This window comes from Hemiscyllium ocellatum, chromosome 2, assembly GCF_020745735.1.
Source record: "Hemiscyllium ocellatum isolate sHemOce1 chromosome 2, sHemOce1.pat.X.cur, whole genome shotgun sequence".
Classification (NCBI taxonomy): Eukaryota; Metazoa; Chordata; class Chondrichthyes; order Orectolobiformes; family Hemiscylliidae; genus Hemiscyllium; species Hemiscyllium ocellatum.
Genome location: NC_083402.1, coordinates 29,593,450 through 29,620,461, shown reverse-complemented (window position 1 = coordinate 29,620,461; position 27,012 = coordinate 29,593,450). Strand labels below are relative to the sequence as shown.

General features: G+C 41.5%; 1 protein-coding gene across 3 annotated transcripts in view; it reads left to right on the top strand.

Annotated features, from left to right (window-relative positions):
• Positions 1–8,824: 8,824 nt before the first annotated feature.
• acsl1a (acyl-CoA synthetase long chain family member 1a) overlaps positions 8,825–27,012 on the top strand; it is a 151,079-nt gene continuing 132,891 nt past the window's right edge. For 2 of the 3 annotated variants that reach the window (XM_060835312.1, XM_060835303.1), the window contains exon 1: positions 8,825–8,901. In XM_060835312.1, coding sequence (XP_060691295.1) covers positions 8,864–8,901 — 38 coding nt within the window. In that variant the 5' untranslated portion in view covers positions 8,825–8,863. The remainder of the gene's footprint in view (positions 8,902–27,012) is intronic. The other variant, XM_060835357.1, reaches the window with a different exon arrangement.

Genomic DNA, 27,012 nt, shown 5'->3' with positions numbered 1-27,012 from the left:
TCTTTTATATCTTTCCCCTCTCACCCTAAAATAGGCCCTCTAGTTCTGGACTCCCCGACCCCAGGGAAAAGACTTTGTCTATTTATCCTATCCACGCCCCTCATAATTTTGTGAACCTCTATAAGGTCACCCCTCAACCTCCGATGCTCCAGGGAAAACAACCGCAGCCTATTCAGCCTCTCCCTATAGCTCAAATCCTTCAACCCTGGCAACATCCTTGTAAATCTTTTCTGAACCCGACAGGAAGGAGACCAGAATTGCACGCAATATTCCAACAGTGGCCTAACCAATGTCGTGTACAGCCACAACATGATCTCCCAATTCCTGTACTCAATACTCTGACCAATAAAAGAAAGCATACCAAATGCCTTCCTCACTATCCTATCTACCTGAGACTCCACTTTCAAGGAGTTGTGAACCTGCACTCCAAGGTCTCTTTGTTAATGCCTTTTCGGGAAGGGAATCTGACATTTTTGGCTGGTCTGGCCTATATATATATGACCAGAGGAATGGGGTTGATTCTTAAAAGCCCTCTGAAATGGCTTAGTAAGTATTAAGTTCAGGGGCAATTAGGAATGTGAAACAAATGCTTGGGTTTTGCCTTCTTACATTGAACTTTTAACCGGTTATTCTGCTATAACGTAACAGTTGAGTTCCTCTGCAACCTCACACTATAGAAAATTGCGCTATGAAAAACTGCTATTGAAAATCATACTGTAGAAGATCACTAATAGAAAATTGCTATACCTATTCAATTGAAAGTTATCCCAACAGCGTCCACATTCATCAGTCACGTTATTGCCAATTTGCACTGAAGAAACACGTGTTATAGCAGATCGATCTGTATTTCTGATTCTTTCAAGTCTATAACACATACTTAAGTACCTGTACTCAGGTACCCTGTACTTATGATGGCACCAAAGAGGTGACATTACAAACATTTCACTGCACTCGTTCAAATGCATGTGATAATAAAGCTAATTCAATTCAATTCAATTAAGCCCACCTCCTTTGAAACAATAAAGAAAAACTTGACTCCTTGCCCATTCCCTGTCATGTTCAACAATTTATAAGATCAACATTTGTTTGATAAAACTAGTGAAGTACCTATGGATGTTTTACAACATTAAAGTAGGATATACAAGTCATTGTTGTGCACAAAGGTCATGGGCTTTTCTATGGCTTAGCATGTAGCCATCAACTCTCCCCAAGCCTCTCTCTGCCAGGTTCTTGATTGATAAGGGGATCAAGGTCTTCGTGGAAAAGACAGCAGAATGGAGCTGTGAAATGTATCAGCTATGCTTGAATGGTGGAGCAGACTCAATGGGCGAAATTGCCTAATTCTTCTCTTATGTACTATAGTCTTCTAAGCCTAAACACATATCTTCCTCTGGGTTCTCTTTCCTGTCCCCTTACATCCTCTCCAAGTTAATGATGTCCACCTCATCCATACCTGCTCCTTTGATATTGTTGTGCCTAAACTGATAAATATAAACACTTATTTTCCTGACTTCCAACTTACTCTGCTGACTTCAAAGATGATATGCAGCCCATGTCCCTCTAATCTTGAAAGGCTTTACAAAATAATCACAATTAGATTATTCTGCCTCTCCACATTGTTTCTCCCAAAATACACCACTTCATACTTAATCATATTAACTTGTTCTGCCTATTTCAGCATTTTGCATGTATCCTTCTGAAGCATCTTTTTAACTCAGCTGCTAAGTTTTATATTATTTACAAACTTTGAAATTGTACTCCCAATATCCAAAGAACAAGGAAAGCAATGATCCCTGATTACAAAACCCTGAGAGATTTCATCACAATCAGAAAAACATAATTGCCATTATGTCTGCTTCCAATCATTAGAAATTTTTTTCCCACATTATCACTATCTCATTAATTCCTTGTGCTTTTACTTTCTGAATAAGTCTGTTGTGTTACACACAATATCTGTCTTCACAGTGTTGAGCACCATTAGTGAATCCTCAAATAGAAAAGCAGTTTACGTTCAAATTCAGCAGGACCTGGACAATAGCCAGGCTTGGGCTACAAGTGGCAAATAACAATCATGCCATACAGCGCCAGGCAAAAACCATCTCCCACAAGGAAGAGAATCTAATTATTGTCCTTTGATACTCAATGGCATCACTAAATCTCTTACAATCAGTGTCAATTGACCAGAAACTGAACTGGACTAGCTACATAAATTCTGTGGCTACAACATCTGGTCAGAGGCTTGGAATGGCATTGAAATCAAGAACACAAAAGTTCCGATGGGGCTGTTAATAAGGTCACAGCTGGAGTGCTGTGTGCAGTTTTGCTCACCACACTATAGGAAATAAATGAGTGCACTGGAGAGGGTGCAGAAGATACTCACTAGGATGTTGCCTGGGCTGGAGAGACACAGCAATGAAAAGAGACTAGATAAGCTGGGGTTGTTTTCCTTACCACCAAGAAGGTTGACAAGGGATCTGACTTAGGTTCTGAGGGACATAGACAAAGTTGATAGGGAAATCCTAGGATGGAAGGACTGATGTATGAAGAGACTTTTTAGACTTAGAAAGTCTCTTCATACATCGGTCCCTCCATCTTAGGATTTCCCTATCAACTTTGTTGGAGCGATTGATGTGTTAAGAGACTGTTGATTACTTAGGAATACATTCAGTGCAGTTTAGAAGAGTGAGAGGAGATTTCGTAGAAACCTATAAAATTCTAACAGGATTAGACTGGATAACTGAGGAAGGATGTTACCAATGACCGGGGATTCCAGAACCAGGGATTATAGTTTAAATATATTGGTTAGGCCATTTAAGGCTGCATTGAGGAAAAATTTATTCACCAAGGATAGAAAGGGAGGCAAGAGAGGAGGAGGAATAGCATTTTTGATATAGGATAGCATTACAGTTGTGCTGAGGGAGGATATTCCTGGAAATACATCCGGGGAAGTTATTTGGGTGGAACTGAGAAATAAGGAAGGGATGATCACCTTATTGGGATTGTATTATAGATCCCCCCCCCTCCCCTAAGAGTCAGAGGGAAATTGAGAAACAAACTTGTAAGGAGATCTCAGCTATGTAAGAATAATAGGGTGGCTATGATAGGGGATTTTAGCTTTCCAAACGTAGACTGGGACTGCCATAGTGTTAAGGGGTAAGATGGAAAGGAATTTGTTAAGTGTGTACAAGACAGTTTTCTGATTCAGTATGCGGTTTTACCTACTAGAGAAGGTGCAAAACTTGGCCTACTCTTGGGAAATTAGGCAGGGCAGGTGACTGAGGACTTTGGGGCCAGTGACCATAATTCTATTAGATTTAAAACAGTGATGAAAAAGGATAGACCAGGTCCAGAAGTTGAAGTTCTAAATTGGAGAAAGGCTAATTTTGACGGTATTAGGCAAGAACTTTCGAAAGCTGATTGGGGGCAGATGTTTGCAGGTAAAGGGATGGCTGGAAAATGGGAAGCCTTCAGAAATGAGATAACGAGAATCCAGAGAAAGTATATTCCTGTTAGGGTGAAAGGAAAGGCTGGTAGGTATAGGGAATGCTGGATGACTAAAGAAATTGAGGGTTTGGTTAAGAAAAAGAAGAAAGCATATGTAAGGTATAGACAGGATGGATGGAGTGAATCCTTAGAAGAGTATAAAGGAAATAGGAGTATACTTAGGAGTGAATTCAGGAGGGCAAATAGATAGCTTTGGCAAATAGAATTAAGGAGAATCCAAAGGGTTTTTACAAATATATTAAGGACAAAAGGATAACTAGGGAGAGAATAGGTCCCCTCAAAGATCAGCAGGTCAGGCAGCATCCAAGAGCAGGAGAATCGATGTTTCGGGCATGAGCCCTTCTTCAGGAATGAGGAGAATGTGCCAAGCAGACTAAGATAAAAGGTAGGGAGGAGGGACTTGGGGGAGGGGCATTGGAAATGCGATAAGTGGAAGGAGATTAAGGTAAGGGTGATAAGGTGAGGGTGATAGGCCGGAGTGGGGGTGGGGGCGGAGAGGTCAAGAAGAAGATTGCAGGTTAGGAAGGTGGTGCTGAGTTCGAGGGTTAGGACTGAGACAAGGTGGGGGGAGGGGAAATGAGGAAACTGGAGAAATCTGAGTTCATCCCTTGTGGTTGGAGGGTTCCTAGGCGGAAGATGAGGCGCTCTTCCTCCAGCCGTCGTGTTGCTATGGTCAAGCAATGGAGGAGTCCAAGGACCTGCATGTCCTTGGTGGAGTGGGAGGGGGAGTTGAAGTGTTGAGCCATGGGGTGGTTGGGTTGGTTGGGTTTTCCTCAGTTGTCTTTTTGATGTTCTGCTGCGCAAACTTAAGAAAGCTGTTCTGCTCGCAGTTGGTACTTTTGGTGGCTTTACAGTTCTCCGCCTAACTGTTTAAAATGTCTGGTTTTATACCCCAAAACATCAGATTGTTTCATTGGTTTTAATATTATCAAAACACTAAATTCAAATTTGATTGGATTTTTTGGTATCTTGGGGCATAATTTAAACTGATTGACTAAATTTGAATTTGTTTTGTTTCATGGCAATTCAGCTGCTGCTATTTGTTTCAACCAAGTGTTACACTTTAACTTATTTTAGTACTCTCTGTGCCTCTCTAAATCCATGCCAGCTTCTAGTCTCTTTTAAAGTTACAGTACACACCTACACCTTCATAACATAGTACATAACTTTGTTTAGGCACTGGGACTAGATGCATCGAAAGATATTGAACCAAGTGAGAGTGTACAATGCAGTGGCACTGGAAAATATTGTTTAATTATCCCTATAGACCAGAGGGTCAGATAGAAGGTACCAGGGTCCATGATGTCATGGATCATAAATTTGGGGTCCTGAAGGGAGAGAGTGACTAGCCTCAAGTCGTGGACATCACAATACTTAAGAGAATGGTAAAATGTGAGAAGGACAGTTTAGAACTTAAAAGGGATGTTGACATGTAGAAGGAATGGGCAGATAAGTGGCAGATGGAGTTTAATATGAAGAAGTGTGAAGTGATGTACTTTGTTTCAAACCACACGGAAAGACAATACCATAGAATCACAGAGGCTGATAGCATTAAAAAGGGCCTTTCAGGCAAACGATTCTGCACTGATCAATAACAACCACCTTAAAATTATAATCTCACTTTCCATCACTTGGCACATTGCCTTGTATGCCGTGGAATTGCAAGTCTTATCTAAATATTTCTTAAATGAAGGAAGGTTTGTGCCTCTACCACCCTTACAGGCAGTAAATTCCAGATTCCCACCATCCTCTGAGCAAAAAACAAAATTTGCTCATACCTCCCCTAAACCTCCTTCCCTTTTCCTTAAATTTAAGTGCCATGATCCCTCCAGCAAGGGGAAAGGTTTCTGCCTGATAATGCTCCTCATAAAATTATATCACTGACACATTTCTCCCCCGCTTCACAGAAAACAATCCCGATCCACTCAATTACTCATCATAATTGAAACTCTCCAGCCCAGGCAAACTTCTGGTCCTCTGTACCCATTCAATGCAATCACATTCTTCCTAAAACATAGATTCCATTCTACACACAATACTATAGCTGTGACTTTTTTAAAAATGCAGTTCCAGATCAATTTCTTAAATTTTCTGTTGCAGCCAATAAAGACAAGTATCCCATATGCTTTCTTAACCACTTCATCTATCTGTCCTGATACCTTACCTGGTGGATGTGCACACCACGGTCCCTTTGCTTCCCAGGGTCCAACCATGTAATCCATTGTTTTCCTTATCCTGCCCAAGTGCATCACCCCACACTTACCTTATTGAATTCTATTTGCTACTCATCAGCCCATCTTACCATCCTTTGTATTTGGTATGCTTGCCTTTATTAATCAGATCACTTGAATGTAGGTGTTGGGATGTCATGTTGCAGCATTTCCAGACACTTAGAATACTGCATATGATTCTGGTTGCCATTCTATAGGATATTGTTAAACTTGAGAGGGTTCAGAAAAGATTTACAAGGATGTTGCCAGGACTGGAGGGTTTGAGTTTTAGGGAGAGGCCGAATAAGGTAGGGCTTTTTTTCCGGAAGCATTGGAGGCTGAGGGGTAACTTAAGAGACCTTAATAAAATCATGAGGGGTATAGACGAGGTGAATAGCAAGTGACTTTTCCCTTGGGTGGGGGAGATCAAAACTAGATGGCATAGGTTTAAGGAGAGTGGAAAAAGCTTTAAAAGGTACCTTAGGGACAACTTTATTTATCATGCACGTATGGCATGAGCTGCTTGAGGAAGTGGTGGAGGCAGATTCACTTACGAGATTTAAAAGGCCTCTGGTTGGGTATATGAATGAGAAAGATTTAGAGGGATTTGGGCCAAATACTGGCAAATGAGACTGGGTCAGATTGGGATGTTTGGTTGGCGAGATGAGTTGGACCAAAGGCTGTTTCCGTATTGTATGACACTATGACCAAAACAGTGCATCTCCAAATTTGCAACTGACACAAAGCTGAATGGGAAAGGAGGGTGCAGAGTGATTTGGACAAGTTGAGTGGGCAAATGCATTGCAGATGAAGTATAATGTGAATAAATGTGAGGTTATCCACTTCTGTAGTAAATACAGGAAGGCATATTATCTAAAAGTGATTGATTGGGAAGGGAGGAGTTGCAACATGACATGTGTGTCCTTGTAAACCTGGCACTGAAAATAAGCATGCTGGTGCAGCAGGTGGTGAAGAAGGCAAATGGTATGTTGTCCTTCACTGGAAAAGGATTTGAGTACAGGAGCAGGAAAGTCTTACTGCAACTACTAAGACTGATTTTCTTAAGCTCCTTCCACTCACGAGACCCAATGTTCCCCAACATTTTTGGCACATTATTATTTGTCTTCCTTTGAGAAAGTTAAAAAATCACACAACACAAGGTTATAGTCCAACAGGTTTATTTGGAAATACTAGCTTTTGGAGTGCTGCTCCTTTGTCAGGTAACTAGCTATCTGACGAAGGAACAGTGTTATGAAAGCTACTACTTCCAAATAAACTTGTTGGACTATAACCTGGTGCTGTGTGATTTCTAACTTTCTCCACCCCAGTACAAACCCAGCACCTCCACATCATTTCTTCAAGGAAACAGACTGAAGTCTGATTTTAACTGGTCTGCCATCTTTTTCTATTCTCCATTATAACTTCCTGTGTTTCTGATTATAAGGGACCCATGTTTATCTTCACTATTTTTCATCATCACATACCTGTAGAAACTTCCACCTCATACCATCTTGGTGAGACCATACCTAGGGTATTGTGTCTAGTTTTGGTCTCCTAAGCTAAGAAGGGATATTCTACTTATGGAGGGAATGAAACAAAGATTTACCAGACTGATTCCTGGAATGTCAGACTGACTGAGGAGTGAGATCAGTTAGGACTATATTGACTGGAGTTTAGAAGAATGAGGGGGATCTCATAGAAACTTATGAAATTCTAACAGGACTAAATGGTAAATGTTCCCATTGACAGGGGTGTCCAGAACCAGGGGTCATAGTCTAACGATATACAGGAACCATTTAGGACTGAGAAGAATTTCTTCAACCTGTGGTGAGCCTGTGGATTTGTCGGCTACACAAAGCAGCTGAGGTCAAAATGTTGAAAGTTTTCAAAAAACAGTTGGATATGGTACTTAGTGTTAAGGGGTCAATGGGTTTGGGGAAAACGAAACAAAAACAGGGCACTGAGTTAGATGCTCCACCGTGAGGGTGGAAGCTTGGGGGGAGGGGTGGGGGGCGAATTATCTACTTCCAATCCTACTTTCAATATTTCTATCCACTGGAAGATTTCCTTTCTTGTTCCTCATCAACCACACAATTCCTTTAACCATGCTTTACTTTTTTATTAAAAATTCTTAATCTCCCTTTTATTCTTATTGTTCCTCCATTCTATTTCCATTACTTATCCCCCACCTCCGTTATCTATACAAAGAAGTTTGGCTATATTCTAAACATGACATTGGTTACAAGTCTTTTCATACTCAACATTGATTTTTAAAAATTATTTAGCGCATTCTAACTTCAACATTGGAGTGTGAGTTTTTTTCCTTACGGGAATATACTTGTTTTCTTCCTGAACTATGTATGCAGCAAAGGCTCATAATTTACTTGTTGTGTTTCTTGCTTATTCCCGTTAAACTTCACTCTTTCACAAACTGCTGAATTTCACTCTCCGGGTATTTTTACCTTCCGATTAATTTTGCGACTCCGTAAATACGTTAAATCTAATTATATTTAGCAGGTTATTTCTCCCCCCGGGTATTCCCACAATGTAATACGCCTTCGTTGGCCTACTTTCCTCAGAGCCCGTTGCAATTTTATGCCGGCTGGATTGGGATTAACTGATCCGAGAGTCCCGCGGTGGTACATTGTTTTAGAGCAAAACAGGGCGCGAAATGAAACCGATCCCTGACCAGGAAGATGAACGAGCGGACTATCAGGAGTTCTCGATAGAAAACAGAGCTGCCGCCTAGAATTGTGCTGCGCCACATGAAGCTGCTGTGAAGGATAAGATGTGTTGGATTCTGGATTAGTGGTGCTGGAAGAGCATAACAAGTCAAGCAGCATCCGAACTGTTGTGCTCTCCCAGCACCACGAATCCAGAATCTGGTTTCCAGCATCTGCAGTCATTATTTTTACCTAAGATGTGTTGGATGTCACTTTTGCCTTGCAGATGGGAAACGTCTCCCTTCAACTAAAATGAAATAGGACACTCAGTGAAGATCAGGTGCAGATTAAGTGGGAGTGACACTGCTGGGCATTAGGACCGCGCGGAAACCTCCTTTCGGAGCTGAGTAGAGAGAGTAAAGCAATTGGTCGCGAGCTGCCTGGAAGCTCAGTAAAGAGCTGGAGGCTGACTTCTGTTGTGGACACATGGTGGGAACGCCGGATTGTGGCTCCAGGCAGCAAAGGTCTGTACATGTACTTCAAAAGGAAAGAGACACATTTTTGTAACTCTTTGTAAAGCTAATCGAGAACCACCGAAGGAGTGAAAGACGGAAACATTAGCCGCATCTTCTGTCTTTCCTTTCTCACTGCCCAGGCAGCTTGTGTGAGCCACCTCTCGGTGCTGCCGGCTCTGCCCCTGCGCATGTGCGGTAGGGTTTCCCTCCCGGGGCCGCGAGTAGCTCTCCAGCCGGGTGACGTATGGGCTCAGAACGCGGTGTAGCGAAATGTATCCGAGAACCAGAGTTAGAATGAGTCACTGGAATGTGAAGTCATTAAATGTTTCTTTATCAGAAGTGGTAACATTCCTGTCCCTGTTGCGAACTTGGTTCAGGGATAGCGCGCGGGTTGTCCGCCTGCCCTTTTCTTTTCACGGCGGTTTGTATATATACAACGGCAGAATTGACACTCACTGAAGCCTAGGTAAAAACAATGACTGCAGATGCTGGAAACTGCTGTGCTCTTCCAGCACCACTAATCCACTTACTGAAGCCTGGTCTGGTCCCCGTTTGTGAACCCTCCCTTTATCCGATCAGAACAGTTATATATGAGAAAATCCTATTCCTTCGAGGAAACATGTCTTACTTCATGGGTCTTCGGTTTAGTATCTGATATTATTCTTGAATCTTGACAACGTTTTGTTTTGTCTCTTACTGGGCATTTATAAGCACATGGTGTTCAAATGTATACATTTTTGCATTCGCTTTAAATGTGTAACGTCATACTGATCTCAGGGTTAATTTGAAGTGAAACTATGGGTTCATCTATATCCTCCATTTGATGTTTGCAATAATATAGGAATGCTCCCCTTATAATCGTCCCAGAGAAAATAAAACAGTGTAGAATAGCTTGCATCTGGACCACTTTGTGATTGTTTTGACAAGTTTTTTTTCCCCCTGTGGTCCTCAGTGAAATATAACCATTAAAATAATGCCAGTATGCTTCTCAGGAGCAGTAACAGACTGGTTTTGACATTGAGTTGCATACCAATTTTAGAATGTTTGACCAAAAGCTTGATCGAGGTTTTGAGAAAGTATTTAAAGGAGGGGAAGAAAATGAAGAGGAATCAGGCAAAGGTAGAACAAAACGAATTAGGATTACACAGAGGCCTCCCTTTATGCTATGTAATGGTATGATTGTATCATGATACATTCCTATTAAGTATTTAAATTGGGTTTTTGATGCACTTTTATGAGCAGGCTGTTAGTGTAAGTTAATGTATAATGGGAAAGGTTGGATGTAAGTGGCTGAATTTTGATCCAGGTTGGAAACTTAGGGAGATTGGTAGAAAGAATAAGATACTTGAGTAAAGCTGATTGAAAAAGTTTCATGTGGATGTGTCTTACTGTGGCATGAAGTGGACACTATCACTGATATGGAGAAAGTGAGGTCTGCAGATGCTGGAGATCAGAGTTGAAAAGCCCTTCATCAAGGGCTTATGCCTGAAACGTTGAATTTCCTGTTCCTTGGATGCTGCCTGACCTGCTGCGCTTTTCCAGCAACACATTTTCAACTATCACTGATATGGAAATAAGTGAGTTTGGATATAGCTAAGATGTTTAAAGTAGGTCCAACCTTACCCTTTGTGTTTAGTGCTCTCTGAATGTGTGGCAGAAAACAATTGCTGTTTTCTTTGGGAAGATTGCTCTAGTTGACATGATTAGGAAAGATTTGGAGGGATATCGACCAAACAGAGGCAAGTGGGACTAGAAGAAAATGAGGACTGCAGAGGTTTGGCGATGGAGGAGGCCCAGGACCTGCATGTACTTTGGTGGAGTGGGAGGGAGGGATGAAGTGTTCAGCCACAGGGTGGTGGTGGGGTTGTTTGATGCGGGTGTCCAACAGATGTTCTTTGAAACGATTTGCAAGTTGGTGTGCTATCTCCCCGATGTAGAGGAGGCTACATCGAAAAGACAGGATGCTAACTTGCGATCATTTCAAAGAACAGCTCTTGGACACCCGCATTTAACAAACCCACCACCCTGTGGCTGAACACTTCAACTCTCCCTCCCACTTGACCAAGGGCATGCAGGTCCTGGGTCTCCTCCATTGCCAAACCCTAACCACCCGATGCCTGGAGGAAGAACACCTCATCTTCCGCCTTGGGACCCTACAACCACATGAAATCAATGTGGATTTCACCAGTTTCCTTATTTTCCCCTCTCCCACTCAAGTCTCCAACTCAGTATTACCTTCTTGACCAGTCCATCTTCCTTCCCACCTATCCGTTCCACCCTCCCCTCTGACTTATCACTTTCACTCCCATCTTCATCTATCTATCACATTCCCAGCTACCTTCCCTGCTCCTCTCCCATTTATCTCTCTGTCCCCCCCCAAGCCCACAAGCCTCATTCATGCTAAAGGATTTATGCCTGAAACGTCGATTCTACTGCTCCTTGATGCAAGTTGGACTATATCAGTTTGAGAACATGATAAGCATACACTAGTTGGACTGAAAGGTCTGTTTCCATGGTGTATGACTCTATGACTATGTTTCTCCAGAACTCTGTGAAGTCAATCAGACAGCATAGTACAATTTCCTCATTCTACCCTGCCAATTTGTGCCTATGTTGTTAAATGCAAGCTGATTCCATACCTATTGGCAATGTCACAAGAGGGCAGCATATAAAAGGGACAAAGCTAAATTATTAATTTTAATGCAAGTTTTAACTTGAAATAATAATTTTTGAAGATAAACTCATTTGCTATTCTGTTTGATAAATTCGGTAACTAGGAAGTAGCATGCATTCAACAACTTATTTTGTTTAATCCCAGGACCATAATTGTCAGTTCTGGGAAATAGCAAAATGCTGTGGATGCTGGAAATCTGAGACAAACACCAAAAATTCTGGAAAAACAGAAAACCTGGCAGCAGCATCTGTGAAGTGAGAAACAAAGTTAATGTTTTGAGTCCAATATGGCTGCTATCCTTCAGTTCAGAAGCTGAGTCATATTGGACTCAGCTTTAACTCTCTCTCCAACAATGCTGCCAGATATGCTGAGTTACTCCAGCATTTTTGGTTTTTGTTTGAAAGAGGTATGTTTGGTCAAGACATCATAATAATAATAATAATAATAATAATATAATATTATTTCCCATGATCTTGTAACATTTCAGGATGTAAGGATTCCCTTCTGTTTCAACAGCCACAGCTTGTACTTCTATTGTGCCTTTACCCTCTCCATAGAATCATATGGCATCGAAACAGACCCTTCAGTCCAACCTATCTGTGCAACCAGACATATTTCATTTCAAGGAAACTCATAAGAGCAAATAGAGTTTGGGTTTGAACCACATATTAGTCTAGATTATGAATCTCTTGGTGTTAGAGAGGTGAGCGGTCTAGTGGGTGTATTCCATAGTCTGTAACTGTAACAGCTGAGGGCATGCCATCAGTCATGCAGTTATGAAGCTGGGAGTTGCAGAACAAGTTAGAAGGCAAAGCTAGCATTTCTGCTAGTTATTTTTCTTCTGCATGGACCTCCAAGGACAATGTATGGTAACAACTCCTGGAACCTGATGTCAATGCTACAAACAGCTTCAACATGCTGAATACCATGTGCAGAGACAAAGAAAACTGCAGGTACTGGAATACAAGGTAGACAAGCAGGAGACTGGAAGAAAACACAGCAAGCTAGGCAGCATCAGGAGGTGGAGAAGTCAACATTTCTGGTGTAACACACCATGTGCAGACTGTCGCAGAAGCTAAGTGCACAGCTTCAAGTGAATGTTTTGACAAAGCTAGAAACAATATAGAAGATTTGTTAGTGAGATGGGCGCTATTACAGAGTTGAAAGTAGGTGTGAAATATAGGGTGAGGTAATGGCCTCATGGTATTATGTCTGGCATGTTAATCCAGAGACCCAGGTAAAAATCTAGAATTAAGAGCCTAATGAAGAAAATGAAACTTGTTGATTCAAAAAGTATGGCACTGGAATAGCACAGCAGGTCAGGGCACATTCGAGGAGCAGGACGGTGGACATTTCGGGCATAACTCAAACAGTGGACTGTTTGGAGAGGTGGTGGTAAGGTGTCTTCATAGAAATTTAGAACCTATCATTGTTTTTGAATGTTTATGTGTAAACTTGTTTAACTTGATGTTGGATGACTGTCGAGAATATTATCTAAACCAGTACAACCAAAATGTTTTGAATTTGGACTTCAGCCTATTTTAGTTTGGGCTGGCATGGTGGCTCAGTGGTTAACACTGCTGCCTGACATTGCCAGGGACCTGGGTTCAATTCAACCCTGAGATGACTGTGTATAGACTCTGTACAGATATTCTCCCTGTGCCTCCATGGTTTCCTCTGTGTGCTGCAACTTCCTCCTAAAGTCCAAGGGTGTGCAGGATAGGTAGATTAGCCATGGGAAGTGCAGGGTTACAGGGATAGTATAAGGATGTCTGACTGGGTGGGATGCTCTTTGGAGGCTCGGTGTGGACTTGATGGGCTGAGTGGCCTACTCCAACCTTAGGGATTCAATGATTCTGTGACCATTTGGCAATGGTTACCATTACAGGATGTACCCTGACCTGCTGTGCTATTCCAGTGCCATACTTTTTGAATCAACAAGTTTCATTTTCTTCATTAGGCTCTTAATTCTAGATTTTCACCTGGGTCTCTGGATTAACATGCCAGACATAATACCATGAGGCCATTACCTCCCCCTATACTTCACACCTACTTTCAACTCTGTAATATTTCATTGAATGATAGACATTTCAGAATAGAAATGTAGCCCAGTATACAGCCATGATCCTATTGAATGGCCTACGTCTCCTATTTTTTATAGTCTACCATATTTGTGTTTTACTCTTATGTGGAAGCAAATTTGATGTATTCCTATTCCTCTCTTTACAAAAAGTTATGTTCTGAAGTGTTTTGCCTGATTGTCAGTTTAACATTTTCAATAACTATTGGCAGCAATTCATTCAGTTTTAATAACAGTTTGCCTTCAGTTTTCAACATTTTGCAAACATCCTTCTTTGTGATTCTGTTGCTGATTTTTGGGATGCATCCTTGCCAACTAACTGCACAAAATGAAGTATCTGAGTCTTTGTGGCATGTTGTGAAATATCTAATGTAGAATGAGTATACATGTTGTTTGGAGCTGTGTACTTGTTAAACCATAAGTTAGACTTTGAATAGAAGACTCCATTTTATCTCTTAACTTTCAACAATGTGAAATGTCATAAGCACATGAAAGAAAAGTTAATTAAACCCGGTGCCAGTACAAACTTCTAACAATGCAGTATTCACATTTTGAAAATGATTGGTTGATTGCACATTCAAGCCAGAAGATCTCATTAGCTTCTAGAATCGGGCTAATTAACTATTTTTATCTTGTACAAGGATTGGCATAATGACACTGTGGTCAAGTGTTAAAATTTTAGCATTATTACAACTGGGTCAAGAGGAGTTGAGTAGCCTTCTCCTTGTTTGACTTAGCCATGGGAAGTGCAGGGTTACAGGGATAGTATAAGGATGTCTGACTGGGTGGGATGTTTGACTGCTGAAGGTTTTTTAAATTGGGAATTAACCTGTGAATTAGGAACATATGTAGGCCATTCAGCCACTTAACCCTATTCTGCTTTTTAATAAAATCATGATTGGTCTGTTTGTGTTTTGAATGCCACATACCTACCTAGATAGGATCGTGAAAAAGACATTGGTATGCTTGCTTTTATTGGTCAGTGCATTGAGTATAGGAATTGGGAGGTCATGTTGCGGCCATACAGGACATTGGTTAGGCCACTTTTGGAATAATGTGTGCAATTCTGATCTCCCTGCTAGAGGAAGGATGATGTGAAACTTGAAAGGGTTCAGAAAAGATTTGCAAGGATGTTGCCAGGGTTGAAATGTTTGAGTTGTAGGGAGAGGTTGAATAGGTTGGGTTATTTATTCTGGAGTGTTAGATGCTGAAGGGTGACCTTAGAAGTTTATAAAATCATGAGCGGTATGGATAAGGTAAATAGCCAAGGTCTTTTCTCTAGGGTGGGGGAGTCCAAAACTAGAGGGCATAGGGGAAAGATTTAAAGGGACCTTAAGGGGCAAGTTTTCATGCAAAGGGTAGTAAATGCACAGAATGAGCTGCCAGCGGAAGTGGTGGAGGCTCGTAAAATTCAACATTTTATTCATATCCCCAACATCTGGCTGTGTATATGAATAGGAAGGGTCTAGAGGGACTTGGGTCAAATGCTGGCAAAGGGAACTAGGTTTCTTTAGGATATCTGGTCAGCATGGATGAGTTGGAACGAAAGGTTTGTTTTCGTGCTGTACATATCTCTGATTCTATGACTACACTCCCTATGAAACAGTGATTCCCTTTCTTAACAAGATTCTATCTACCTCCATCTTTAAAAATGTTCAGTGACATCTTGGACTCAGCCTCCAGTGCCTTCTGAGCAAAAGTTTCAAAGTTGTACAAATCTTGAGAGAAAAACATTCTCCTCATTTGTTGTCCTAGAAGGGTGACTTCTAATTTTCAAACAGTGCTCCTGAGTTCTTCAATTAACAGATGTCCACCTTTATCAGAGCTATTCAGAATGTTATACATTTCCATCAAGTCTTCCCTGGCTATTGTAAACTCCTTGACTGTTCAACCTTTCCTAATTTGTCTGCAAGCCCCCTCCCCCTCCTCTTCCATTACCACTGCAGTTTAAATCCGTTCAAACCTTCCAAATTGGACGGAGAGATAAAGGTAACCTGTTCAGCAACTGAGGTTCCTATCTCTGTCATGCTTGTGCTCTTATTCCATTGTCCTGAGTCATACAGGCGTAGCACAGAAAGATGCAGCACAGCTCAGCCTCCAACAGTCCAGAGAAAATAGACGCTGTCTGTTCATCCTCTCCCTGTAGCAAAAACCTTCCAATCCTGATATATCGTTTGTAAATCTTTTCTGAACCCTTTCAAGTTTCACAACATCCTTCCTATAGCAGGGAGACCCTTCAGAATTGATAGCTAGGATGTATAACTGTGCTCAAAGTTAACTCCTACATTCTAATCCAAGTTTGGGGAGTTTCTTAAACATACCTGTAATTTTTGAGATGCTTTGTTAGGGAATAGATGTTGGCTCTCTCTCTCTCTCATAATTTCAAGATGATTACTGCTGACAAGGCCTTGCAGATAGGTTGTCACAATTTCAGTAGCTTTGGAATGTGAAAGATACAATCATACAAATGTTAAGGCAATTTTGAGATTTGAGATTACAAATTGTTTGCATGTGATCTCTGCTACTGTTTCATTCAATGAATTGCTTTCCAACCAGTAAATTCAACAATTATTTTTGATCATAGAGCTTGATTTTGCAACAGTACATTTAAGATTTTACTGACTGAACCACAGGATCACTAATATTGATGAATTGTCATCCGAATTATTCATGCTGTTTTCACTACAGTTCTTGAGATTTGATTGTACAAGTGATACTGGGTCTGAGACTCTGGTGAGGATTTACAGGGTGCATGAGTGGTCTGATCATTTTCATTAGTCTTATGGGGTTTGGGGGCTGGTTATACCCCTAGTAATTTCAGTCACACCAGACGACTTACAAAGGATAAAAGTTTACAGTCTGACAACAAGGTGCGGAGATGATCACACGAGTGATGTCAAGTAAATATTTTGTGTCTCTCCTGTACTTTTCCAACAAATCTTTTATGATAACCACAGACAGTAAAGAGCCAACAGACTCTTTATTATGGAGCTATGAGTGGTGATGACCCCAATTACTGTTATAGTTTCTGTGGATGTGCTCTCATCAGGTGCAATCAAGTATACTATTTTGCAAAAGCATGGACAAACGTTTGCTTGGAATAGGGTACAGGTGGAGAAAAGGATTGGCATCCATTCTTGCTTAATATTTCAGGTTCTATTTGGCATTACTTGTGTTTCGGGATGTCTATCAACCATTCAATCAACATAGAACTGTGGATAGTGTTAAACAGAAACAAATAGAGGTTGCTGGAAAAGCCTAGCAGGTCTGACAGCGTCTGTGAAGAGAAATCAAAGTTAACATTTCGGCTCTGTTGACCTTTCCTCCGAACCCTTTGAGGAAGACTCACTGGACCTGAAACATTTAACTTTGATTTCTCTTCACAGGTGCTGCCAGACCTACTGAGCTTATCCAGCAACTCTGTTTTTGATGTCAATGAGAGGATCTGTTGGGGTTTCCATTATCCTTGCACCATTCCTCTATTAAGTTGATAGCGAGTCTCGAAACTTCCTTTTTTACCCTCCCTCCACTAGTGATTCCTCAGGGCACTGGAACTTTGTTGGATCACACTGCACCCTTTAATAGGTAGTACTATTTGAGGACGATAACACTTTTTAAAAAAAAGATCTTGTGGCTCTTTCTCAGTCACCCTCAATGACCACTAACATGACACCCTGACTAGGCTACAAGCACTTGAATTGCTGGAAAGAATTTTTCTATTGTTTGTTCTTTCTCTGCTGTTGGCTCACATGTGAATTTGATCTGCAATGACTAATGCAAGCAGTGCTGTCTTATTGATTAGCTGTCACCATCATTTGATACAGTTCTGTTGTCCAAGTTACAACTATCAAGAAAGCTCCAAAGGCTAGTCTTTTTTTTAATTCATTTGCGGGACTTGAGCATTGTTGGCTGGCCAACATTGATTGCCATTTCTGTTTGCCCTTGAGAAGGTGGTGGTGGTGGTGAGCTGCCTTATTGAATAGCTGCAGTCCATTTGCTGTGGGTTGACCCACAATGCCAATAGGGAGGGAGTTCCAGGATTTTGATCAAACACTGTGATGGAATAGTGGTATATTTCCAAGTCAGAGTGGTGAGTAGCTTGGAGGGGAACTTGCAGGTGGTGGTGTTCCCAAGTACCTGCTTCCCTTATTCTTCCAGATGGAAGTGGTCATGGGTTTGGAAGGTGCTGCTTAAGGATCTTTGGTGAATTTCTGCAGTGCATCTTGTAGATAGTACATACTGCTGCTACTGAGTGACAGTGGTGGAGGGCATGGATGCTTGTGGGTTTGGTGCCAATCAAGCAGGTTGCTTTGTCCTGGATGGTGTCAAGCTTCTTGAGTGTTGATGGAGCTGCACCCATCCAGACAAGTGGGGAGTGTTCCATCACATTCCTGACTTGTGCCTTGTAGATGGTGGATAGATCTTGGGATGTCAGGAGGTGAGTTAATCACTGCAGTCTCTGACCTATTCTTTTAGCCACTGTGTTTATGTGATGAGTCTAGTTGAGTTTCTGGTCAATGGTAACCCTAGTGATGTTGACAGTAAGGGATTCAGTGATGGTCATATCATTGAATGTCAAGGGGCAGTGGTTAGTGTCTCTTATTGGTGATGGTCATTGTCTGGCATTTGTGTGGCATAAATGTTACTTGCCGCTTGTCAGCCCAAGCTGGATATTGTCCAGATCTTGTTGCATTTGAGCACTGGCTGCTTCAATATCGGAGGAGTTGCCGAACACTCTGCAATCATTGGTGATAATCCTCACTCTTGACCTTATGACAGAGGGGAGGTCATTGATGAAGCAGTTGAAGATTATTAGGCCTAGGACACTCCCCTGAGGGACTCCTGCAGAGATGTCCTGGAATTGAGATGACTGACCCTCCACAACCACAACCGTCTTTCTTCGGGCCAGGTATGATTCTAACCAGTGGAGTGTTTGCCCCTGATATCCATCGATTCCAGTTTTTCCATGGCTCCTTAATACCATACTCGGTCAAATGTGGCTTTGATGCCAAAGGTTGCCACACTCCCCTCACCTCTGATATTCAGCTGTTTTGTCCATATTTGAACCAAGGTTGTAATGATATCAGGAACTGAGTGACCCTGGTGAATTCCAAACTGGGCATCACTGAGGAGGTTATTGCTGAGCAGATGCTGTTTGACAACCCTGTGGTGACCCCTTCCATCACTGTCCTGACAATGGAGAGTAGACTGGCTGGTAACTGGCTGGATTGGATTTGTCCTGCTTTTTGTGTATAGGATATACCTGGGCAGTTTTCCACATTGTTGGGTTGATGCCAGTGTTGTATCTGTGTACTGGAAGAGTTTGGCTAGGGGAGCGGCAAGTTCTGGAGCACACTTCTTCTTCAGTACAGTTCTATTGCCGGGATGTTATCCGGTCGCATTGCCTTTGTAGTATCCAGTGCCTCCAGCCATTTCTTGATATAACATGGAGTGAATCGAATTGGCTGGAGATTGGTATCTGTGATGCTGGGGACCACTGGAGGAACCTGGGATGGATCATTTCTGACTGAAGATTGTTGCAAATGCATCAGCCTTCTCTTTTGCACTGATGTGCTGGGCTCCTCCATTATTGATGATGGAGATACTCGTGGACCTTCCTCCTCCAGTGAGTTGTTTAATTGTCCACCAGCATTCATGGCTGGATGTGGAAGGACTGCAGAGCTTAGATATGATCTGTTGGTTGTAGTTTCACTTAGCTCTGTCTGTTAGTTGCTGTTTAATCCATTTGGCACCAAGTAATCCTGTTTGGTAGCTTCACCAGGCTGACACCTCACTTTTAGGTAAGCCTAATGCTGCTCCTGGCATGCCCTCCTGCACTCTGTTGAAGCAAGGTTGATCCCCTGTCTTGATGGTAATGGTTGAGTGGGTGGTATGCCAGGCCATGAGGTTGCAGATTCTGCTGGAGTACAGTTCCGCTGCTGTTGATGGCTCACAGTGCCCTCTGGATGCCCATTGAGCTGCTAGATCAGTTCGAAGTCTGTCACGTTTAATACGGTGATAGTGCCACACAATATGACGGAGGTTGTTCTCCGTATAAAGGCGGGGCGGTGGTCACTTTTACTGATACTATCATGGACAGATGCTTCTACAGCTGGCAGATCAGTAAGGATGAGGTCAAGTATGTTTTTTTTTTCTTGCTGGTTCCTTCACCACTTGCCACAAACCCAGTCTAGCCGTTATATCCTTTAGGCCCTGACCAGCTTGATCAGTAATGCTGCTGCTGCTTAGTTACTCTTGATGGTGGATATTGAAATCCCCCACCCGGAATACAGGTTTGCACCCTTGCCACCCTCCGTGCATCCTCCAAGTGTTGCTCAAAATGGAAGAGCATTGATTCATCAGCCAAGGAGGTCTGTACATGGTAACCAGTAAGAGGTTTCCTTGCCCGTGTTTAACCTGAAGTCATGAGACTTCATGGGGTCCGGAATCGATACCAAGGACTCCCAGGGCAACTCCCTCCCTCCACCGTGCTGCCACCTTTGTCCTGCTGGTGAGACAGCACATTTCCAGGGATAGTAATGTTGGTGTCTGGGGTGTTATCTGTAAGGTATGTTTCTGAAAGAATGACTATGTTGCTTGACTAGTTTGTGAGACAGCTCTCGCAATTCCAGCACTAACCCCCAGATGTTGGTAAGGAGGACTTTGCATGGTCAACAGGGCTGTCTGTGTCGTTGTCTTTTCCGGTTCCAAGGTCGATGCCAGGTGGTGTGTCCGGTTTCGTTCTTTGGTGTAACTTTCTAGCAATTGATACAACTGAGTGGCTTGCTCAACTCGGAGGGCAGTTGAGAGTCAACCACATTGCTGTGACCCTGGAGTCATGTAGGCCAAACCAGGTAAGGATGGCAGATTTCCTTCCCGAAAGGAAATTAGTGAACCGGATGGGTTTTTCCGACAACTGACAATGGTTTCATGGTCGCCATTCCAGCATCTGCCATGGCAGGATTTGAACTCCAGTCCCCAGAACATTATTCAAGGTTAATAGTCGAGCGATAATACCATAGGCCATCACCTCCCCTTTTCTCTATACAAAAGAAGTCTGGGGAACAGCCAGCTTAGAGACTAATTGTAAAGTGGTGAAATAGTATAGACAGGCAAGATGTTTCCACTTGTAAGGAAAAGTAAAATTGGGGACCTCTTTTTTTTTTAAAGAATGTAAGAGACTCATTCAAACCTAGGAGGGAATTTTGAGCGTGACCTACAGGCACTGGAAGATCAGTTAGTAGAGCATTACACTAACTGAGTCTAGAAGCAACAAAAGCATGGGTAAGGGTTTCAGCAGAAAATGAGCTGCACAGAGTCAGAGAGGTGGAAGGAGATGGCATTGATGATGGACTAAGATATGGAGTTGTCCACTCTCTCAAGGTTCCAAAAGGTAGTGGCAGCTACTAAAGGAAAACATTGTTTCTGTTGTGTACTTTTGAGTTTTTGGTGCCCATCGTGATGTGTTGTGATCAAATACAAGATATTTGTTGAATCTCTTTTTTTTTTAAAAAAACTTGAGCTGTAAGTTTGGGTTGCAATCTGCAACTTCAAACCATTTCTTATTCTCCGTTGTGTAAAATGTAACTTTATAGTACTTCCAAATTATTGTCTTCTCCTGAAATTATATGCCTGATCGTCCTGCTGCCCATCATGTTGGATTCTTTGAATTTAAATTCTTTTGTTTTGATTCTTTTAATTGCAATGTAGCCCCTGTACACTGTAACTTGTTGAGTCATTTTACTGGAAGCCTGATGGTGACATGCAAAAGATGCAACCCCTTTGTTAGATACGTTTGATTTATACATATACTTAATATATGATGTTTCTTTTGTACTGTTTGCACATTGATTGTAGATTTGCTGCATGTTTTGAAGATCAAATTTATGATTAATTGGGGAATATATTAATTGGAGGTTATATCTTGTAACCTGCATAAATCTGTTATTTATACCCTGATGTGGAGGTCACATGGGTCGTATTTTGTAGTACATGTTTACAATTGCTGTGGAAAACGTAACAGAGAAACATCTCAAATTAAGTGATGAAAGCTTGATATTTTTAAAAAAAACACTTTTTTTTTTCATGATTGGTGTCTCTGTATGTCTCCTTACCTCAAAAACATTGGAATTAAACCAGGGTTAGCAGATTTGGGTTTGGACTGGGAAAAGTTGATTCCAGAATAAATCACTGCATTCCAAGTATTTGATGAAGTAATGGAGTGGCTGCATTGTGCACTACAATGATCTGACTCATCATCATCTTTGGGGTTGAAAGTTCAAATCCCAGCATTGCAGTTTGAGAATTTGAATTCCAATTTTTTAAAATAGTCTGGAAATCTCATGATATTTAAAATATATGACCGTGTCACATCATGAAGACAGTAGTGACCCAGTTGGTCTTTTTTAGAAAGAAGACCTGCTGTTCCTACTTGGTCTGCTTTACAAACATTTGAATCCAATATGGCCGTCTTTAGTTGCCTCTCTGAAATAGCAGGAATAAGCCATTCTCTTATATCAAATCCACATGAACAGTCCAGCAAGCTGGCACACTGCATTGGCACCTTTTGGGACTTCTCAGGTGCTGAAGTAGTCAATGTCCAGGTGCAGCAAAACTGGGAGAGCATGAAAGCTTGGGCTGATAAGTGGCAAGTTACATTTACACCATAGATGTACCAAACCATCTCCAGGGGAGGGGGAGAGGGAATCCAGTCATTTAATGACATTACTTCTGCAGAATCCTCCATTATCCAACACTTTGGTTACACTGATTAGCAACTGAGCTGGACTAGCCATCTAAATAGTGTGGCTACCAAAGGAAGTAAAAGGTTGGGAGTTCTCTGGCGATCAACATACCTCTGACAAATACTCCCTGTAATACTTTTCAGTGCACAGACGTCTGAGTTCTGTGAGTGACTTTGACTTGTAAAACTAGAAGTCAGTGCGTAGCATGGCAGTTAGTGGGCGTGGTATCTTGGAGCAGATACACAACTGCGCACAACAGAAGGAACAGTGCTCCTGACTTTCCAAAGCCTAACTACCACCTTCAAAGCACAAGTTAGGAGTGTGGCAGAATACTCTCCAGTTGCAGTACTATTCGCATGAATGCGGCTCCAACAACAAAGCATGGCAATGCATGAAACCAAACAGCCTACTTAGTTAACATCCCATCAACTACCTTCACTCCTTCCATGACTGGAATGCAATGGCACTAGTACATACCATTCCTGCCTGCCAGTTTACAGCTCCCTTCACTCTAGCCTTCGGGTCAAACTTGATTGATGCAGAAAATTTGCATTTTCTGTGGCTTGTTCCTATCAGTTGCATGTGCCCCAGGAAATTCCAAGAGTTTTTTTTGCTCCAAATTCCTCTATGACTCAGGATGCACCTGTCTCCAGATTTTTTTTCAGTTATCAAACTCAGCCAATGGAGCAAAGATTGAATTCTGAAAACAGGAAAAAGTTGGAAATATTCAGCACCCAGGCAGAGCAGCAGAGTTAACATTTCAGTTTGACTTTTTTCCATTTAGAGCAATTCTGGTGAAAGGTCACGAGCCTGAAATGTTATATCTGTTCCTTGCTCCAGGATGCTGCCAGACCTGCTGAGTATTTCCAGCATTTTCTGTTCTTATTTAAGCCAATGGAAATCTCTCCCTAAAATTTGTCTGATAATTTCCCTCCCAGTCTTCAAAAGGGATTCGAAGATGTTTCCTTTTAGAGTGTCTTTGGTCTGCTGTATTCCTAAAATTTTCCTGTTTAATTTCACCTTAAGTGATTTTGGGTGTCTTTACTATTGTAATGAGTACCTCTGTAAATGCCTTTTTGATGTATTGAGAGACATAGGAGGGGTTCCAGGACTGTGATCTCATGTTGAGATTTGTACAACTCTTTTAGAGTGCAAAGGCTTTGATTTCAAGGCTAATGATATCTTCTGAAACCTTGAATTAGATTGAACTGTATTATTTTCATCTGTCCAATAACTGGATTACTGCTGTGATGTAATATCAGTTCGCCCAATTTTAAACATGCTTTCTAAGTATCTAAAGGAATTGGAAAAATGTCATTTACATTGAGCAGAATCTTCATTTCATTTCTGATGCATTATATCATATTTCTTTTCCTGGGCAATCGAGATAATTTATTGCAACATTTCCAACTCTTGAAATCTGTTTTGTACCCACGAAAATGATATTGTCAGGATTTTTTAAACTACATGGAGCACAAAATTGGGTAGGCCTCACTAAATTCATTTTAGTAGTGCAAGACTTGGACATATTAAATTTTGAAGAGAATGGATGTATGTTGCTTCTAAGTGACCATAAATAAGCTACATTACAAACTCAACTGGTCCTCTCAACTTGGCTTAATTTTGAAACTGTTCGCACACTTGTGATTGTTCTTGCTCCATGGAACCTTATCTGACAGTACATATTTTGTCTTGATTGACTCTTAATTGAAGTGACACAGCAATCCACTCAGTTGTATCAACAGCTAGAAAGGAAAAAAGGAATGAGACCAAATGGACCATCTAGTATCAACTCCTTACTAACCTCACAGAGACCTTTGGGTGCACGTTCATAGTTCCTTGAAAGTGGAGTCACAGGTAGGTAGCATAGTGGAGTAGGCGTTTGGTATGCTTCCTTATTGGCCAGTGCATTGAGTATAGGAGTTGGGAGGTCATGTTGTGGCTGTATGGGACATTGGTTTGCTGTGTGCAGTTCTGGTCTCGCTGTTATAGGAAGGATGTTGTGAAACTTAGAAGGGTTCAGAAAAGATTTACAAGGATGCTGCCAAGGTTGCAGATTTTGTACTATGGGGAAAAGCTGAATAGTCTGGGGCCATTTTCCCTGGACTGTTGAAGGGTGAGGGGTTTCTATATGCTATATCTCTATGACTATATGACCCAGGACACTGGAATGAGAGAGCGCACACGTGAAACAGATAGGAACCTAAGTCTTCCTCTCTCCGGCCATTTTGCAAGTTTTGAGCACTATCTAAAGTTTGACTATGCTGTAGGAAGAGAGTAAAGATGCAACCTAGCAGCTGCCGTATCTGGAAGAAAATGAAACAAATCTACCCTCTACATCATCACTGCCTCTGCATACTAAACCTAGGAGGACCACCAAGTTAAACCTGCAGCCAGTTGTGCCACCCATCTTGTCACCATTTCAGTGGCTTTGGAATCTGGAAGGTACAGTGAAGCAAATGTAAGACAATTCTGAGATTGACATTACAAGTTGTTCACATGTGAACTCCGTTTTTGTTTCAGTCAGTGGCTTTCCAACCAGTAAATTCAAAAATTGTTTTTGATTTAGGACTTGATTCTGCAACAGTGTGTTACATGAATTTTTTTTATGACTCTGAACCACATGATCACTAATATTGACGAATTATAATCCAAATAATTCATGCAGTTTTCACTATAGCTCTTGAGACTTAATTGTACAAGTACTGCTGGGCCTGAAACTCTGGTGAGAGTCTGTTTCTGTGCTGTGTATTTCAAAGACTCTGTGACTGTATCTCAGGGTTGGTGCCAAAATTGGGAGAGCTGTCTCACAGACTAGTCAAGCAATAGCCTGACATAGTCAGACTCATGGAATCATCATACCTTCCACACAACGTCCCAGACAACATCGTCCCTGGATATGTCCTGTCCCGTCGGCTGGACAGTCTCAGCAGAGATGGTGGCACAGTGGTTTACAATGAAGAGGGAGCTGCCCTAGGAGCCCTCAGCATTGACTCTGGATCCTATGAAGTTTCGTGGCATCAAATATGAGCAAGGAAACTTCATGCTAGTTCAGCATGTATCACCCTCCCTTGGCTGAACTATATTACAAATCTGTCATCATTACTGAGTTAAAGGTCTGAAACTAATTCTTCCCCCCCCCCCCCCACCTCCCCACCCCACCCCCCACCCCCTCAAAAAAAAACACAAAAACCCCACCCTCATTCTCTCCCAACAGCTTTGCAGGAGTACCTATGCTCGGTAACTGTATCGGATTACCATTACTTTTTATTAAGGGTAATTAGGGAGGATAATAAACGCTGGCATTTAATCCCATGAATTCCTTTTCAAAATACCTTCACAATGTATACATATAATGTGATTTAATTAAAGAATATTGTACATCTCTTGACATTGCAGTCTCACTCCTAAATCTGCAATTTTAAATTTATTCAGTGCCACTAGAATATAAATATTGAGTTATCCTGGATATAATGTCTTATAGAGAAAAATAAACCTTCTTTTATCTTTTTTTTTTCCTGATCCTGATCAGCCTCTTCCCCTCATACACTATTGTGATCCGTACAAAACATTTTTTTTACACTTTGTATATTGCATACAGCTCATTAAGTTAGAGTAAGAGGTTAAGGATATTATTAAGTAGTGCATTATCAATGCTGATCTGTGAAGTTCTGCTTAGGAAGATAAAGGCTAACATCTCAATAGAATTATTGTGCCACACTTGATATCCTCTTGATTGCTTTACATTCAAAGCATATCTTCTTATTTTCAGAAATACATTCCAAAGAATATTTTAATAACTTATGGACTGAATCTGTGTTTTTTAAAAAAATTACCGTTCTCCAAGTTTCTCAATGCTTCCACATATTGTCAATTTGTTAATAGGAATCGGACATTGATTCCAACCCCTTGAAGTCTCATAGCACTCTCCATGTCACAGCTGCACAAATATCCCTGACCTCAATGGGCAAGTCCAATACATCAGTGCATAAGATATGACTGAAGTATTTGCAACAACCTTCAGCCAGAAGAACGGAGTAGATGATCCATCTTGGCCTCCAGTGGAATTCCCCAGCATCAAAGATACCAAATTCACTGCATGTGATATCAAAAAATGGCTAAAAGCATTGGATATTGCATAGTCATAGAGTTGTACAGCATAGAAACAGACCCTTCGGTCCAACTCATCCATGCTGACCAGATATCCTAAATTAATGTAGTCCCATTTGCCAACATTTGACCCATGTCCCTCTTAACCCATCCTATTCATATAGCTATCCAGATGTCTTTTAAATGTTGTAATAGTACCAGCCTCCACCATTTCCTCTGGCAGCTCATTACATACATGCACTACCCCCTGCGTGGAAAAAGTTACCCCTCAGGTCCCTTTTAAATTTTTCACCTCTTGCCGTAAACCTATGCCCTCTAGTTCTGGACACCCCCACCCCAGGAAAAAGACATTGTCTATTTATCCTATCCATGTGTTCCTTGTGATTTTATAAATTTTTATACGGTTGCCCTTCTGCCTCTGATGCTCCTGGCCTATTCAGCCTCTCCCTATAGGTCAAATCCTACAATCATGTAAATCTTTTCTGAACCCTTTCAAGTTTCACAGTATCCTC